This window comes from Delphinapterus leucas, chromosome 6 (assembly GCF_059928025.1).
Source record: "Delphinapterus leucas isolate spDelLeu-1000000601 "Yukka" chromosome 6, BTC_Dleu_Yukka2, whole genome shotgun sequence".
Taxonomy (NCBI): domain Eukaryota; kingdom Metazoa; phylum Chordata; class Mammalia; order Artiodactyla; family Monodontidae; genus Delphinapterus; species Delphinapterus leucas.
Genome location: NC_143134.1, coordinates 68641404 through 68660888, shown reverse-complemented (window position 1 = coordinate 68660888; position 19485 = coordinate 68641404). Strand labels below are relative to the sequence as shown.

The following is a 19485-nucleotide window of genomic DNA, read 5'->3' as shown; positions in this document are numbered from 1 at the left end:
GAGCCTGCTCGCCACAACTAGAGAAGAGAAAACCCACACACCACAGCTAGAGAGAAGCCCACATGCCAGAATGAAAGATCCCGCGTGCCGCAACAAAGATCCTGCATGCCACAACTAAGACCTGACACAGCCAAATAAATAAATAAATAATCACTTAGAATTTCAAATAGAAAACTGAAAAATGCATCAGAAAAGAGACATACAAGTTTGTAAATGCAATTGTCTTCCCTTATTGGAGCGGTTAAGATCAATCATTAACTATGCAGTGAAAAAAAATAAATCTTCATTTGTAATACTAATAAATGCTGAAACACACCCTGGGATTCTTTTGCCTGGGCCAAACGGAAGAAAACCATAATAACTCTTTTTCATAGATTATTAATCAGAATTGCACTCCTGGCCTGGGAACCAGGAATCTATCTGTGGATCAGTGGCTAAAAGAGCCAGCATTCTGAAGAGAATTTTCAAATTGTAAGTAATGTAGCACAAGTTTAATAACTGAATTATACAAACAAATTGATAATAAAATCCTTTGAAGGAGTCTCCTGTAAAGAATTTTCATTGGCAGACAATGAAAATTTTAAAGCAATGTACAATATTTTAGGGATAATTCAAACCCTAAGAAATAAAAAGACAAAGATCTTCCTATGTTCAAAGTTTAAAACCCAGGTTATTTGTGATTTTTGTTTTGTCACTAAACACCAATAGTTTAATTTTCTGAGGGAGAGAGAGACAAGAAGACACATTAATAGAAATGCACAAATCTCATGTTAGTCAATAATATCAATAATAGTCAAGGACTTTCCTGGTGGCACAGTGGTTAAGAATCCGCCTGCCAATGCAGCGGACATGGGTTCGACCCCGGGTCTGAGAAGATCCCACATGCCTCAGAGCAACTAAGCCCATGCGCCACAACTGCTGAGCCTGCACTCTAGAGGCCACAAGCCACAACTACTGAGCCCACATGCTGCAACTACTAAAGCCTGCGCACCTAGAGCCAGTGCTCCATAGCAAGAGAAGCCACCACAATGAGATGCCCATGCACCACGACGAAGAGTAGCCCCTGCTCACCACAACTAGAGAAATCCCACACACAGCAATGAAGACCCAATGCAACCAAAAATAAATAAATAAAGTTATTAAAAAAAAATAGAACCTACATCCTACTTCCTCTGTGCCAGACACTGCTCTAAGTGCTTTTCATGTATCTACTAATTTAATAAGGTAGATAGTATCACTAGCCTCACTTTACAGACAAAGATACAAGGAATAGAGGGAGTAAGCAACTTTACCAAGTCACACACTAAGAAATGACAGAACCATGATCTGAATTCAGTCTTCAGACTCCAATATCAATGGTCTCACCACTCAGCCATTTAACTAAAGATATTAAAAAGTATGTAAATTCAGTGATGTCAAGTACCCTTGACATAATATGATGAGAATGGCACTCTCCTCTGTGGTCATCCTCCCCCAAACATCAGACAACCTCAAATTGATAGACATTCTACAAAACATTTGACTAACACTACTCAAAACTGTCAATGTCATCAAAAACAAGGTAAGTCCAAAAAACTGTCACAGGCCTAGCTAGGACGGCACTAGGACTAAATGTAATGTGGTATTGTGGATGAAATTCTGGAATAGAAAATAGACATTAACCATAAACAAGACAACTCTCAGAATGGGAGAAAATATTTGCAAATGAAGCAACTGACAAAGAATTAATCTCCAAAATTTACAAGCAGCTCATGCAGCTCAATATCAAAAAACCAAACAATCCAATCCAAAAATGGGCAGAAGACCTAAATAGACATTTCTCCAAAGAAGATATACAGATTGCCAACAAACACATGAAAGAATGCTCAACATCATTAATCATTAGAGAAATGCAAATCAAAACTACAATGAGGTATCATCTCACACTGGTCAGAATGGCCATCATCAAAAAATCTACAAACCATAAATGCTGGAGAGGGTGTGGAGAAAAGGGAACCCTCCTACACTTTTGGTGGGAATGTAAATTGGTACAGCCACTATGGAGGACAATATGGAGATTCCTTAAGAAACTAAAAATAGAGCTACCGTATGACCCAGCAATTCCACTCCTGAGCATATATCTGGAGAAAACCATGATTCAAAAAGACACATGCACCCCAATGTTCATTGCAGCACTGTTTACAATAGCCAGGACATGGAAGCAACCCAAATGTCCATCAACAGAGGAATGGATAAAGAAGATGTGGCAAAGGGACTTCCCTGGCAGTCCAGTGGTTAAGACTCTATGCTTCCACTGCAGGGGGCATGGGTTTGATCCCTGGTTGGGGAACTAAGATCCCGCATGCCGCACAGCACAGCAAAAATCACAAAACAAAAAGAAAAAAAGAAAAAAAAATGTGGTACATATTTACAATGGAATATTACTCAGCCATAAAAAAGAATGAAATAATGCCATTTGCAGCAACATGGGTAGACCTAGAGATTGTCATACTGAGTGAAGTAAGTCAGACAGAGAAAGACAAATATCATATGATATTGCTTATACATGGAATCTAAAAAAAAGGGTACAAATGAACTTATCTACAAATCAGAAATAGAGTTACAGATGTAGGAAACAAACTTATGGTTACCAGGGGGTAAGGTGGGGAGGGATAAATTGGGAGATTGGGACTGACATATACATACTACTATATATAAAATAGATAACTATTAAGGACATACTGTACAGCACAGGGAACTCTACTCAGTACTCTGTAATGGCCTATATGGGAAAAAAATCTAAAAAAGAGTGGATATATGTATATGTATGACTGATTCACTTTACTGTACACCTGAAACTAACACAGCATTGTAACTCAACTATACTCCAATAAAAATTTTTGAAAAATTACAAAAACATTTAAAAATGTGTGTTACAAATAAAAACAGTCTGCATAAGCCCTTCTTTAAAAAATGTAAAACTAGTAAAAAATCAACAGGTTATTTCTTTAAAAGTATATAACCAAATATATGATTTTTACTTACCATCTCCACTCATCCCTTGAGGCACTTCTTGGTGAGATATCCAATAGATAAGCAGCTGTGCCAGAAAAACACAAAGAGGGAAAAAAATGAGAGGTTTTCTTTCCCATGCCAGAGAGCTAATTCCAGGCAAAGAGGGTGGCGTTTATCTTGTTGCCCTTGGAGAAAGTCCTCTGGAATCTAGCCAAAAGACCTGAAGGCAAATGAAAATAATCTTTATTTTTCCATCTCTCTTTCACCAACAAGGATGTGATTTGTGCCCTACCCCCAACCTAAGGACATTTTTTAACAATGGTTATTTCCATGTTTCCTGTTCATTGGAGTTACTGGTATACAAAACAGACCTTTCATACAGTCTTTCCAGGCACCAAGTGCAATATGCAGTTTTATTCAGTAATATATTGGATACTCCAGAAAACCAACTCAGACTAAACCCTGAGATGACAGCAGGAAGTCCCCTCTGTTAACTCAAGGAGAAGGCCCAAACCAGAATGTAATGGAAGAAGGCTTTTTAAAATTATTATTATTATTTTATTCTTGGCTGCATTGGGTCTTCGTTGCTGTGCGCAGGCTTTCTCTAGTTGTGGCAAGCAGGGGCTACTCTTCACTGCGGTGTGCGGGCTTCTCATTGCGGTGGCTTCTCTTTTGCGGAGCATGGGCTCTAGGCACGCAGGCTTCAGTAGTTGTGGCATGCAGGCTCAGTAGTTGGGGCTCGTGGGCTCTAGAGCGCAGGCTCAGTAGTTGTGGTTCATGGGCTTAGCTGCTCCGCGGCATGTGGGATCTTCCTGGACCGGGGCTTGAACCCGTGTCCCCTGCATTGGCAGGCGGATTCTTAACCACTCTACCACCAGGGAAGCCCCTGGAAGAAGACTTTTGCAACCAGACGACTCCTGATAGGTGGGCAAGAGTTACCCAGGAAATAAGCATTCCAGGCAGAAAGAGAAACATGTGCAAAGGCCTAGGGGCAAGCAGACACAGTGAATTTGAAGTTTTCAGAACTGCAGTAATTTAGCCCTGGAGTACAAAGTATATGATGGGAAGTGGAAGAAATGAGGCTGGAAAGATAACACATCAAATATGTTTCAGGATATATTTCAGGAAAGAAGAGTCTATTGTGAACAAATATGAAGTCACATGTGCAAGAAAACCTTAAGTGTATATGCAGGAATAGACTTCAGACAGGCTTCTGGCCTGGGGTGGTATACCAGGGAAACTCACCTTCAAGTCACTCGGTGTCTCAGTAAATAACTTTCATAGATAGAATGTTTAAATATGTTGTGTTATATACATACTAAGAACTACTATACAGCAGTGAAAATAAATTATAGCAATACCACCAACATGGATGAATCTTAAAAACAGTGGGCAAGTCACAGAAGAATACATAAGGTATGATTCCATTTATACAACATTCAAAAATAGTGACAGATGTTAACTAGATTTATTATAGTGATCATTTCACAATAAAGTTGACCCTTGAACAACACGTGGGTTAGGGATGCCAATCCCCTCAGAGCTGAAAATCTACATATAATGTACAGTTGGCCCAATATATCCATGGTTCCACAACTATGGATTTAAGCAACTGTGGATCATGTAGTACTAAAGTACGTATTTACTGAAAAAAATCCATGTATAAATGGACCTGTGCAGTCCAAACCTCTGTTGTTCAAGGGTCAAGAAATATACAAATATCAAATCATTATAGTATACCCCCTAAACTGTTATGTGTCAATCATACCTCAATAAAAATAAAGTTCAAAAACTGGCAAAACTAAATAATACATTATCTATAGACACAAAAGAGGTAAAAACTTATGAAGAAAAAAAGGAATGATCACCCCAAAAATTTCGAATAGAGGTTAACTGGGTGGAAGGAAATAGGATAAGAAGGACACGTATCATGCTTCAAAAACACTGGAAACACATTTTGTTAGTTGAGTGGTGAGTACATAGTTATTTACATTTATAATTTTTTAAAGTACATATATATACTTTTACATGCATATTTATATTTCAGAAGTAAGAAAGATAATAAAGAATTTAAGTATGAGTTTAAAAAAATGAAGCAGCCCTAGGTTTATAGAGTAATATCCCAAATTTGCTACTTAATAACTATGTTGCAAGTTATTTTCTGTGCATCTCAGTTTCTTGATCTGCAGAAATGGAAAACTGAGTCTCACAGAGATTAATAGTATTTCTAATACCTACCTCTCAAGATTATTATGAGGATTAAATGAAATAACATATGTGAAAACACTTAGAACAATTCCCGGCACATAATAAGTAATCAATTAACATTAGGTATCTCCATTATTTTTTTCACATCTTTATTGGGGTATAATTGCTTTACAATGGTGTGTTAGTTTCTGCTGCATAACAAAGTGAATCAGTTATACATATACATATGTTCCCATATCTCTTCCCTATTGCATCTCCCTCCCTCCCAACCTCCCTATGCCACCCCTCCAGGTGGTCACAAAGCACCGAGCTGATCTCCCTGTGCTATGAGGCTACTTCCCACTAGCTATCTATTTTACGTTTGGTCGTGTATATATGTCCATGCCACTCTCTCACTTTGTCACAGCTTACCCTTCCCCCTCCCCATATCCTCAAGTCCATTCTCTAGTAGGTCTGTGTCTTTATTCCCGTCTTAGCCCTAGGTTCTTCATGACATTTTTTTTTCTTAGATTCCATATATATGTGTTAGCATACGGTATTTGTCTTTCTCTTTCTGACTTACTTCACTCTGTATGACAAACTCTAGGTCCATCCACCTTACCACAAATAACTCAATTTCGTTTCTTTTTATGGCTGAGTAATATTCCATTGTATATATGTGCCACATCTTCTTTATCCATTCATCCGATGATGGACACTTAGGTTGTTTCCATCTCCTGGCTATTGTAAATAGAGCTGCAATGAACATTTTGGTACATGACTCTTTTTGAATTTTGGTTTTCTCAGGGTATATGCCCAGTAGTGGGATTGCTGGGTCATATGGTAGTTCTATTTTTACTTTTTTAAGGAACCTCCATACTGTTCTCCATAGTGGCTGTACCAATTCACATTCCCACCACAGTGCAAGAGTGTTCCCTTTTCTCCACACCCTCTCCAGCATTTATTGTTTCTAGATTTTTTGATGATGGCCATTCTGACTGGTGTAACATGATATCTCATTGTAGTTTTGATTTGCATTTCTCTAATGATGTTGGGTATTCTTTCATGTGTTTGTTGGCAATCTGTATATCTTCCTTGGAGAAATGTCTATTTAGGTCTTCTGCCCATTTTTGGATTGGGTTGTTTGTTTTTTTGTTATTGAGCTGCATGAGCTGCTTGTAAATTTTGGAGATTAATTCTTTGTCAGTTGCTTCATTTGCAAATATTTTCTCCAATTCTGAGGGCTGTCTTTTGGTCTTGTTTATGGTTTCTTTCACTGTGCAAAAGCATTTAAGTTTCATTAGGTCACATTGGTTTATTTTTGTTTTTATTTCCATTTCTCTAGGAGATGGGTCAAAAAGGATCTTGCTGTGATTTATGTCATAGAGTGTTCTGCCTATGTTTTCCTCTAAGAGTTTGATAGTTCCTGGCTTTACATTTAGGTCTTTAATCCATTTTGAGCTTATTTTTGTGTATGGTGTTAGGGAGTGTTCTAATCTCATATTTTACATGTACCTGCTCAGTTTTCCCAGGACCACTTATTGAAGAGGCTGTCCTTTCTCCACTCTACATTCCTGCCTCCTTTATCAAAGATAAGGTGACCATATGTGCGTGGGTTTATCTCTGGGCTTTCTATCCTGTTCCACTGATCTATCTTTCTGTCTTTGTGCCAGTACCATACTGTCTTGATTACTGTAGCTTTGTAGTATAGTCTGAAGTCAGGGAGCCTGATTCCTCCAGCTCTGTTTTTCCTCCTCAAGATTGCTTTGGCTATTCGGGGTCTTTTGTGTTTCCATACAGATTGTGAAATTTTTTGTTCTAGTTCTGTGGAAAATGCCAGTAGTAGTTTGATAGGGATTGCATGAATCTGTAGATTGCTTTGGGTAGTAGAGTCATTTTCACAATGTTGATTCTTCCAACCCAAGAACATGGTATATCTCTCCATCTATTTGTATCATCCTTAATTTCTTTCATCAGTGTCTTATAATTTTCTGCATACAGGTCTTTTGTCTCCTTAGGTAGGTTTATTCCTAGATATTTTTTCTTTTTGTTGTAATGGTAAATGGGAGTGTTTTCTTAATTTCACTTTCCAATTTTTCATCATTAGTGTATAAGAATGCCAGAGATTTCTGTGTATTAATTTTCTATCCTGCTACTTTACCAAATTCATTGATTAGCTCTAGTAGTTTTCTGATAGCATCTTTAGGATTCTCTATGTATAGTATCATGTCATCTGCAAACAGTGACAGCTTTACTTCTTCTTTTCAAATTTGGATTCCTTTTATTTCCTTTTCTTCTCTGATTGCTGTGGCTAAAACTTCCAAAACTATGTTGAATAAGAGTGGTGAGAGTGGGCAACCTTGTCTTGTTCCTGATCTTAGTGGAAATAGTTTCTGTTTTTCACCATTGAGGACAATGCTGGTTGTGGGTTTGTCATATATGGCCTTTATTATGTTGAGGAAAGTTCCCTCTATGCCTACTTTCTGCAGGGTTTTTATCATAAATGAGTGTTGAATTTTGTCGAAAGCTTTCTCTGCATCTATTGAGATGATCATATGGTTTTTCTCCTTCAATTTGTTAATATGGTGTATCACGTTGATTGATTTGTGTATATTGAAGAATCCTTGCATTCCTGGAATAAACCCCACTTGATCATGGTGTATGATCCTTTTAATGTGCTGTTGCATTCTGTTTGCTAGTATTTTGTTGAGGATTTTTGCATCTATGTTCATCAGTGATACTGGCCTGTAATGTTCTTTCTTTGTGACATCTTTGTCTGATTTTGGTATCAGGGTGATAGTGGCCTCGTAGAATGAGTTTGGGAGTGTTCTCCCTCTGCTATATTTTGGAAGAGTTTGAGAAGGATAGGTGTTAGCTCTTCTCTAAATGTTTGAAAGAATTCGCCTGTGAAACCATCCGGTCCTGGGCTTTTGTTTGTTGGAAGATTTTTAATCACAGTTTCAACTTCAGTGCTTGTGATTGGTCTGTTCATATTTTCTATTTCTTCCTGATTCAGTCTTGGCAGGTTGTGCATTTCTAAGAATTTGTCCACTTCTTCCAGGTTGTCCATTTTATCGGCATAGAGTTGCTTGTAGTAATCTCTCATGATCTTTTGTATTTCTGCAGTGTCAGTAGTTACTTCTCCTTTTTCATTTCTAATTCTATTGATTTGAGTCTTCTCCCTTTTGTTCTTGATGAGTCTGGCTAATGGTTTATCAATTTTGTTTATCTTCTCAAAGAACCAGCTTTTAGTTTTATTGATCTTTGCTATCGTTTCCTTCATTTCTTTTTCATTTATTGCTGATCTGATCTTTATGATTTCTTTCCTTCTGCTAACTTTCGTGTTTTTTTGTTCTTCTTTCTCTAATTGCTTTAGGTGCAAAGTTAGGTTGTTTATTCGAGATGTTTCCTGTTTCTTACGGTAGGATTGTATTGCTATAAACTTCCCTCTTAGAACTGCTTTTTCTGCATCCCATAGGTTTTGGGTCATCGTGTCTCCATTGTCATTTGTTTCTAGGTATTTTTTGATTTCCTCTTTGATTTCTTCAGTGATCACTTCGTTATTAAGTAGTGTATTGTTTAGCCTCCATGTGTTTATATTTTTTACAGATCTTTTCCTGGTATTGATATCTAATCTCATAGCATTGTGGTCGGAAAAGATACTTGATAGAATTTCAATTTTCTTAAATTTACAAAGGCTTTGTGACCCAAGATATGATCTATCCTGAAGAATGTTCCATGAGCAGTTGAGAAAAATGTGTATTCTGTTGTTTTTGGATGGAATGTCCTATAATTATCAATTAAGTCCATCTTGTTTAATGTATCATTTAAAGCTTGTGCTTCCTTATTTATTTTCATTTTGGATGATCTGTCCATTGGTGAAAGTGGGGTGTTAAAGTCCCCTACTATGAATGTGTTACTGTCGAATTCCCCTTTTATGGCTGTTAGTATTTGCCTTATGTATGGATGTGCTCCTATGTTGGGTGAATAAATATTTACAATTGTTATATCTTCTTCTTGGATCGATCCCTTGATCATTATGTAGTGTCCTTTTTTGTCTCTTGTAATAGTCTTTATTTTAAAGTCTATTCTATCTGATATGAGAATTGCTACTCCAGCTTTCTTTTGGTTTCCATTTGCATGGAATATCTTATTCCATCCCCTCACTTTCATTCTGTACATCTCCCTAGGTCTGAAGTGGGTCTCTTGTAGGGAGCATATATATGGGTCTTGTTTTTATATCCATTCAGCCAGTCTGTGTCTTTTGGTGGGAGCATTTAATCCATTTACATTTAAGGTAATTATCGATATGTATGTTCCTATTCCCATTTTCTTAATTGTTTTGGGTTTGTTATTGTAGGTCTTTTCCTTCTCTTGTATTTCTTGCCTAGAGAAGGTCCTTTAGCAGTTGTTGTAAAGCTGGTTTGGTGGTGCTGAACCTTCTCAGCTTTTGCTTGTCTGTAAGGGTCTTAATTTCTCCATCAAATCTGAATGAGATTCTTGCTGGGTACAGTATTCTTGGTTGTAGGTTTTTCTCCTTCATCACTTTAAATATGTCCTGCCACTCCCTTCTGGCTTGCAGAGTTTCTGCTGAAAGATCAGCTGTTAACCTTATGGGGATTCCCTTGTGTGTTATTTGTTGTTTTTCCCTTGCTGCTTTTAATATGTTTTCTTTGTATTTAATTTTTGACAGCTTGATTAATATTTGTCTTTGTGTTTTTCTCCTTGGATTTATCCTGTATGGGACTCTCTGTGCTTCCTGGACTTGATTGACTATTTCCTTTCCCATATTAAGGAACTTTTCAACTATAATCTCTTCAAATATTTTCTCAGTCCCTTTCTTTTTCTCTTCTTATTCTGGGACCCCTATAATTCGAATGTTGTTGCATTTAATGTTGTCCCAGAGGTCTCTGAGACTGTCCTCAGTTCTTTTCATTGTTTTTTCTTTATTCTGCTCTGCAGTATTTATTTCCACTATTTTATCTTCCAGGTCACTTATCCGTTCTTCTGCCTCAGTTATTCTGCTATTGATCCCATCTAGAGTATTTTTAATTTCATTTATTGTGTTGTTCATCATTGCTTGTTTCCTCTTTAATTCTTCTAGGTCTATGTTAAATGTTTCTTGCATTTTCTCTTTTCTATTTCCAAGATTTTGGATCATCTTTACTATCATTATTCTGAACTATTTTTCAGGTAGACTGCCTATTTCCTCTTCATTTGTTAGGTCTGGTGCATTTTTTATTTTGCTCCTTCATCTGCTGTGTGTTTTTCTCTTCTCATTTTGCTTATCTTACTGTGTTTGGGGTCTCCTTTTTGCAGGCTGCAGGTTCGTAGTTCCCGTTGTTTTTGGTGTCTTCCCCCAGTGGCTAAGGTTGGTTCAGTGGGTTGTGTAGGCTTCCTGGTGGAGGGGACTAGTGCCTGTGTTCTGGTTGATGAGGTTGGATCTTGTCTTTCTGGTGGGCAGGTCCACATCTGGTGGTGTGTTTTGGGGTGTCTGTGGACTTGTTATGATTTTAGGCAGCCTCTCTGCTAATGGGTGGGGTTGTGTTCCTGTCTTGCTAGTTGTTTGGCATAGGATGTCCAGCACTGTAGCTTGCTGGTCGTTGAGTGAAGCTGGGTGCTGGTGTTGAGATGGAGATCTCTGGGAAATTTTTGCCACTTGATATTACGTGGAGCTGGGAGGTCTCTTGTGAACCAGTGTCCTGAAGTTGGCTCTCCCACCTCAGAGGCACAGCACTGACTCCTGGCTGCAGCACCAAGAGCCTTTCATCCACACGGCTCAGAATAAAAGGGAGAAAAAGTAGAAAGAAAGAAAGAAAGAAAAAAGAAAGAAAGAAAGAAAGAAAGAAAGGAAGGAAGGAAGGAAGGAAGGAAGGAAGGAAGGAAGGAAGGAATAAAGAGGATAAAATAAAATAAAGTTATTAAAATAAAAAATAATTATTAGGAAAAAAATTTTTTAAGTAAAAAAACAAACAAACAAAAAAGGGACAGACAGAACCCTAGGACAAATGGTGAAAGCAAAGCTATACAGACAACATCTCACACAGAAGCATACACATACACACTCACAAAAAGAGGAAAAGGGGAAAAAATAATATATCTTGCTCTCAAAGTCCACCTCCGCAATTTGGGATGATTCGTTGTCTATTCAGGTATTCCACAGTTGCAGGGTACATCAAGTTGATTGTGGAGATTTAATCCGCTGCTCCTGAGTCTGCTGGGAGAAATTTCCCTTTCTCTTCTTTGTTCGCACAGCTCCCGGGGTTCAGCTTTGGATTTGGCCCCACCTCTGCATGTACGTCGCTGGAGGGCGTCTGTTCTTCGCTCAGACAGGACGGGGTTAAAGGAGCAGCTGATTCGGGGGCTCTGGCTCACTCAGGCCGGGGGGAGGGAGGGGCCATTATTTTTATTATTGTAGCAGATATTTAATAAATGCTAATTTCCCTTCTGCCTTTTCTTTCAGAAAAAGAGGAACCAGTACAAATGAAGGTCCATTTTTAACTCCCGTAGAAGAATCAAGCAGAGCCATTAGTGTTTATAGTTTGCTGCATTACTACTGTATTTCTTCACTTCTAACATTCACATTTTATGGAGTTTTAATGTTTCTAAAATTGGGATTGCATGATTTAATCAGTGTGTGCTCTAATACAGGTTCTTCCTCCTAGAAACCTCTTATTAAAATGAAGATGTGTCTTACAATTGATTGTGTCTCAGAATCGAGGAAATAAAGTAATTATGCTGTTGCCATAGCACGCATGACAGATTTAAGACAAGAATAGCTAAGCAACTATGGAGTAGAGTCCAAGCCTTAGGTTTTATGTGTTACAACAAATTCACCACAATGGTCATAATCTTTAAAAGATTGTGAGTTTTCTGTTAGCAGCTTGATTGCCCCCAGGTCTCTGCAGCCACCGGCTACAAGTGAGTCAAACTGCTTTGGCCCCCACATTTTGCTAGTTCTAAACCCTCAGAGCCAAGCTTCAGGGCTTAAGCACACCACCACCCCAAGCCACCAAGTCTCCCCAGTCACTTCTTGGAGTCCTCTATGCTCAGGACCAGTCCTTACATGTGCTTCTAATCTGTTCTCTCTGTGGATGTCCAGTGTGTGCCCAGTCCCTTAAGGGAAAGTGTATCTCCTAGCACTCAAAATCTGAACATCCTCCAGGTAAATTTTCCTGCTTAATTAAGGGTCAAGTAAAATGGGTCCCTTACAGACATTTTAATAGCAGCCTATGCCTTTGTTGAAACTGCATGTAATTCAGGAAGTGTATTCGCTGGGGAGGAGGGTGATAGTGAGAAGCAAGTGTCAAAATGTCTTTTTACAACCCCCTGTTCCCTTTTTTTTTTTTTTTTTTTTGGCGGTATGCGGGCCTCTCACTGCTGTGGCCTCTCCCGTTGCCGAGCACAGGCTCCGGACGCGCAGGCTCAGCGGCCATGGCTCACGGGCCCAGCCGCTCCACGGCATGTGGGATCTTCCCGGACCGGGGCACGAACCCGTGTCCCCTGCATCGGCAGGCGGACTCTCAACCACTACGCCACCAGGGAAGCCCCCCCTGTTCCCTTTTAAGGAATCCTCCTAATTTCTAGATCCTGACTAGAGAAACACACCGAACCCTGAGTTCCTTAGCAGAGCACAACCTACTTCTACCAGCCCATAATTGACCAAGTCTTTACTGACTCATGTGCCAGCTTCACCTACATTCTTCTCTTATATGACTCCCTACTGTTGTCCCCAGGACTTACCATCCAACCTGCTATCCTCCAACACGTAAGGAGAAAAAACAAAATCAAAACTTCTGGGAAGGGATAATCTGTTTCCCCCACTTTCCTCAGCCAAATGAAAAAAGGGAATGAGAACACCTTCTGTTGTGAAATTCCCCCTAAAGTCTCCTCATACTGCCCTTTATTTAGTTTAGTTCTTGGGCTTCTTTGCCCTTCATCTTCAGCATTATGAGGGTAGTTTCTGGTTCAGAGTCTGAGAAAATTCTTGGAACCACTAGTGTTTCTGCAAGCATCAAAAGAAAAGTCCATTCTCTGGAACAAAATAGTGTTTAAAGAGCCCTTACTACCCTTTGTAGGTCTTTATATACACAGCCTTCATGTTTCCAACAGGAAGAATCTTCATTTTTAATCTAGGGAAGTTCCTATATCTTTTGATCATTTTCTTTTCCCTTCTCTTTGCCCCTCCACTCCCCTGTCATTCCTCTTCTTCTACCTCTGAGGATCCATACGTAAAATTCCTCCTAACAAGCCCCTTCATCCCATACATATCATCTCATGCAAATGCGGAGAGGAGAACATTAGTTCTTCAGATTCAACCAGATTCTGAATTTTAATTTGATTGCCCCAAGGATTCCCGCTACAATTAAATACACCACCAAAGAGAGTGAATAACTCTCCAACTTAAAATAAGCTCCAATTTAATATCCTGATAGTATGTTTGGGCTTCAGAGAAGAAAATCCTACACTATAATATACCTCACTATTTTTTTAAGTTAATTAGTTCATGTAGAAGGGCTGCTAAAAGGAAATGTCACCCTGGTTCTAAATGAAGACCAATTCAACTACTGAAATATGAGGATTGTTACCCATAACCTGTGCATCTGTAAACTGCAGCAAATATTCCAGTTCATGCTGGAGAATATCTATGGGGAAGGTGACTCACTGCATATATTACAGATGGAGCTGGGCTATGATGTGAGACAGTTATGAAAATAACTTGCAAACTGAAATCAAATATAATATTATGGCTTTCCACAAGAAAAGCCTAACTACCAATTTTCTCCTACTCTTGAAACATTCTTACTGGATTAGGTTTTCAACTATATGCCTTATTTTCAGGCCCAATTAAACATTTAAACATTTTTCCTGTTTTTCAGCTAAAATGAACAAAATGTTCGCGGTAGTAGGTCTGTCATCATAGAAATAAAGTCCTAGAGATCTCACTATGGTTAAATCTAGCAGTGCAAATGACCGGACTACAGGGTGAGTTGTCAGTTCTTTAGAAGCAATCTGAACCACCAATGTGGATTATTTTACAAGAGCTGATGTAATCAGGAAGCTCTGCATTGACGTTCCATAACAAAAGAAGTCAAGTGGTTAAAACGGCTGACACTGGTACAAGTCCCTAATCATTTCTAGACTCAAGTATCAATTACTACAATCTCGTTCCTTCCATCCCCAAACAACCCAGACCTGGTGAGTGGTATGACTTTGCTTTTACATTCAAGTTTCAATAATTTATTTCTAAAACATAACATACAGGCTTCTAAACATTAAGAGAAAAACACCATTTTGTTGTATCATTTACCTTTACATTTACAAAGGATTGGTATAAGTCCATCATCCTTACTAGAAAAATAATTCAAAGTTTATTCTTTGCTAAAAATGGGTCAATATGGGAATAAGGACACAGACCTACTAAAGAATGGACTTGAGGATATGGAGAGGGGGAAGGGTAAGCTGTGACAAAGCGAGAGAGTGGCATGGACATATATATACTACCAAACGTAAAATAGATAGCTAGTGGGAAGCAGCCACATAACACAGGGAGATCAGCTCAGTGGTTTGTGACCACCTAGAGGGGTAGGATAGGGAGGGTGGGAGGGAGGGAGACGCAAGGGGGAAGAGATATGGGAACATATGTATATGTATAACTGATTCACTTTGTTATAAAGCAGAAACTAACACATCATTGTGGAGCAATTATACTCCAATAAAGATGTTAAAAAAAAATGGGTCAATAACGTCTTTCTTGGGAAAAAAATATAGCAATCCATTGTGGGATTAAAAATAATTTTCAAGCTCTTTCTTCAGAGGTTACTGAATCAAATATTTTGGCTGTTTTTAGTACACAAATAGCATCAAAATCTTTCAGTTTCAGATGAACAGGTTTGTGAGACTTTCTGTGGAATACTGATTATTTCATTGTCTAATCTAGAGAGCTGAGGTTCTAAAATCGTGGGGCAATAGTTTGGTATTTTACATCTTAAAAAGATAGTTTATTCAAACAGTTGGTTAGATTCACTATAAATTAAGTAAAATTTCATTTGATATATCTACGTTTTCAAAACCTATGTGTTGTTTTGTATGTGGTTATGCATAAGCCTAATAAAATGGACTGTTCCACTGTGTAACTTATTTTTTCAGGCCTACTCAGGAGGTCAGAATATTACTAGCTAGGAGGCCCCTTTCCAGAGGCTATGTTTTTCTTTGTTTGTTTTGTTTTTTGGGTTTTTTTTAACATATATAACATATATTTTTAACACACAGCTGCTTCCCACTAGCTAGCTATTTTACATTTGGTAGTGTATATATGTCCATGCCACTCCCTCACTTCATCTCAGCTTACCCTTCCCCCTCCCCATGTCCTCAAGTCCATTCTCTATGTCTGCGTCTTTATTCCTGTCCTGACCCTAGGTTCTTCAGAACCATTTTTTTTAAATCACATATATACGTGTTAGCATACGGTATTTGTTTTTCTCTTTCTGACTTACTTTACTCTGTATGACAGACTCTAGGTCCATCCACCTCACTACAAATAACTCAATTTCGTTTCTTTTTATGGCCAATATTCAGAGGCCATGTTTTGATTTGGGATATGGAAACGAAGTTGCTCAGAGAGGTCAGGTAAATTTTGCTATGAGGGAAATCATTACCCTACCAAAAAGAATCACAGCTTAACAAAAGATTTCATACTTTGAACTGAAGGGTGAGGAAACATAGAAATAAGAAAATAGGTAGTGAGGTTGGTGGCTGAAACAATTCAGAGAAGGATAATCAAGTGCAAGCTCAAATCTGGTTATCTGGAATCTCAACTTGGAATAGACAAATGTATGCTCCGTGTAATTCAGGAGTTTCTTTACCCTTCATCCTCAGTTTTAAAAGAAGAGCACTGGTTCAGGGTCAGAACATTCCTGAAACCACTAGCGATTCTGCAGGCGACTGAGGAAGAGTTCAGCCTCTGGAACAAAACAGTTTCTAGGCAGTCCTTACTGCCCTTTTCAGGCCTTTATACACACAGCCAAATCCCTCATTAGCCTTCATGTTTCCAACAAGGACAATCCTCATTTTTTAATCCAAGGAGGCACATACTTCAAAGTAAGACAATAATAAACACTACTGAGCTATATGAAAGGATTATTAAGTATAAATCCAAAGGTTTGAAGTTGGTTTGGATGCCCAGCTAGATGCTTCATTATAGCTACATAGACATGAGTATGGCAAACAGCTGAAATTTGCTGAGGATCATATCAGGTTCCACAAGATCATGCTTGCAAGAACTACCAGAATATCCAACAAAACCACTAGAAACTAAGACTTGCTCAAGGCTATTCCCTGGTAACGGGCAGCCAGGCAATGAGCTAAATGATACCTGACCACCTGCCATTACTGGGTTGAAGTCCTGATTTTTCCGCTGTATAAATTACCAGCTCTGAATAGAAGTAGGGGACATGGTACATTGGCATCCTGACAGAGCCTGTTCAACTACTACTACTTTTCTGTGCAGACCACCTCCCACAACTGATAACCATGTATATGGACACACATGCCTTCAGAAATGTAAATGGATGCTTGGAAAAGAAAGAAAATGCAACTGCAACATTGAAAATCCATGCACTGTCTATTTGCATATATCTTATTTCTTCTCTCTTAAATTCTCATAGTACAGTAGCGTTTGCTTTTCTTAAGCTTAAACTTGACACAACTATTATAGATTTACTCATTCTCCCTCCCTTTCCCTCCCCAAAATAACAGACAATTGTGACTGGTCAAACTCACTTTCTAAGTTCCACTATCCCAAGCCTTTGGCACTGTTGATACTTCATGCCATGGGAGCACTGTTGGACTTAAGAGTTTCGAGGGGCCTTCATATACACCTTATGAGTGGTGCCAGGAGTTTCTCAGGCCCCTTTGGGAGCCTGGGAAGGGAAAATTGGGGGGGTACAAGACCAGGAGTCCTAGACTCCCTTCCCCACTTTGAGGCAGCTTTTATTTATTGTATGTATGAGGCTTTGTCATAAATTTCTGTTAGCACAAAAAGTTCAACTGATTTTCAAGGTTTTAAAAATGGCTGCTGTGGTGGAAAGAGGTCCGTAAGGGGAGTCAGACTTGGTTTGAAGGGCAGGACCAGTCACCTCTGAGGCAGGAGGGAAAATATCTCTCCTCCCTGACAACTGTGGAAGCACCTACCTCACAGGGACGTTGTGATTTCTAAACCACTATGAGCATTGGAGGTACACAGACTGAGTCCAAGTTCTGTCCTCCGAGCCCTTCGGGCCAGAAGTCTCACCTCCGCCTCCACGACCCCAACCCAACCTACCCTAACCCCCAGCCACACCCCCAACCCCACCCGGAAGTGGACCCGGTAAACCAAGGCATCTATTCCGCAGCCAGGACACTGACCCACTGGCCACAGCATCCATTCCACTGGCTAAGTTATGGATCCGTCCCACCCCACCCTACAGTGTGACCCCGAAGGCCTAGACTTCGACTCTGCTGGCCAAGACTACCTTTCCTCTGGCCATGAGTTCGACTATCTCTACCAAGAATTGGACCTGGACTCCCTTCATGAAGAACTTCTTTCTCAGTCTATGCCAGGCGCCATGATAGAGACCTCTGTGGCCACGTATGAATCCCACCAGACTGCCAAAACAGAGGATCTCACAGAGGCGGAGAAAAAGGAGCTCAAATCTGAGCTTGGTAAATTGGAGGCAGAAATCGTAACCCTACGCTGTGCGCTGGCAGCCAAAGAGAGACGCTGCGTGGAGCTCAAGAGGAAGTTGTACCTGACGGCCTTGGTGGGGCTGAGGCAGAATCCGTCCAAGAGCTGGCACGATGCTCAGGTCTCCAAAGCCTACATGAAACAAAAGACGTCAGCTGCCCTGTCCACCATGGGCTCTGCCATCTGCAGGAAGCTTGGAGACATGAAGAAATCGGCCACATTCAGATCCTTTGAAGGTCTCATGGGAACAGTCAAGTCCAGAGTCGCAGGTGGCAGAGAGCTAGGCAGTGACTGCCTTCCTTCTTCAGCGGGGAGTGGGGATGATCTGCTCCCAGTTTCAGGGAGTGGGAGTGATCCAGTTCCGGGAAGTAGGGATGACCTACTCCCCTTTCTGGAGCCAGAGTGAGCTCCTTGGTAAATCTGCCTGACCACTTGACCAGTGCAAGAACTCCCTTCCCTCATTCCAATTGCACCTCTGCCCATCAAAAACAACAACCAAACGACAATGGTAAAGTTAATTCAGGAAATGGACAGAGTCCGGTTTTGAGAAAAGTAGCTCCCATTTGTACATACATATTTGCTGCTGTTGAGATAAAGAATCCAACGTCTTGTACACTAAGTTATTTTACACTAAAGTTTATATGTGAAATGTATCACTATACTAGCCCTCCTGGGGTTGCATTTAAATGGACAGGACAATGGTTCCAGAGGGATTTTAGGCCAAAGCCAAAACTCCTTTTTTGGAAAAACCAGTGCATCAAAAGGCCAAAGTACGTTTCTATTTAGAACTGGTAAAAGGTATGAAATAATCTGCAATTTTATCCTCTCCCCATTTCCTTCCTTCCTTCCCTAAATCCTAGAAAGAAGCTTGAAAGCTCTACCTGGCCTACGATTTTTATCTTAAAAAGATGATCAAGAAAAATGTTGTTTTTCTCTGAGACCCTCAGAAAGGGGGAAAAATATTAATAGACTAACTGGTACATAATACTATGACTTTTATGAAATGATTTTTTTAACTCCTAATTAAGCAAAATAACTTTAGCTTCAATTTAGGAGATTGTCAACTACTTTGGACTCAAGCTGAAATTGCAACTTTATTTTGCCCTGTGCTTTGTTTGTAATCTTTTTATGTATCAAAATGAGAGTTTTATAATTGAATCCTTGTGGCCATGTGTCTCTGCCACAGCAGCATGCTACCTAAAAGAAAGAAAATTGCTTCTCCATTCTGCGGCAATTACTAGTTAGTTATCGCCTTCAGCTGGGGGACTGAAGGGAAAATAGCATAGCCAAATTCAAGAAAGATAAACCCCTGTCTTAAGTGACACTTAAAACAGAATGTCTATCCCCTGCAATTCTGGCCAGTATGCCTTTGAACGGACCTAACTGATTGTACATCACTGGTCACCTTGACTCCAAGTTTATCCTTGTTTATAGCTAACCCCAACGGAGAAGAAAACAGAACCCAACCCTCAGGGGATATCAAGTTAGTAGGAGCCTGTAGGAACAGTAACCTGGTTTGGGTTTGTTTGAACTTTCTCATATCTGATATTCACAGGAGCTATGTTTTGGATTTTTTGGGG

At 39.5% G+C, this 19485-nt stretch overlaps 1 protein-coding gene across 1 annotated transcript; it reads left to right on the top strand.

Annotated features, from left to right (window-relative positions):
- The first annotated feature begins 17445 nt into the window (after positions 1–17445).
- Positions 17446–18377, top strand: TPD52L3 (TPD52 like 3). Its single transcript, XM_022573429.2, has one exon. It carries the CDS (start codon positions 17622–17624, stop codon positions 18309–18311), a length of 690 nt encoding a protein of 229 aa, XP_022429137.1. The 5' UTR covers positions 17446–17621; the 3' UTR covers positions 18312–18377.
- Positions 18378–19485: the final 1108 nt, after the last annotated feature.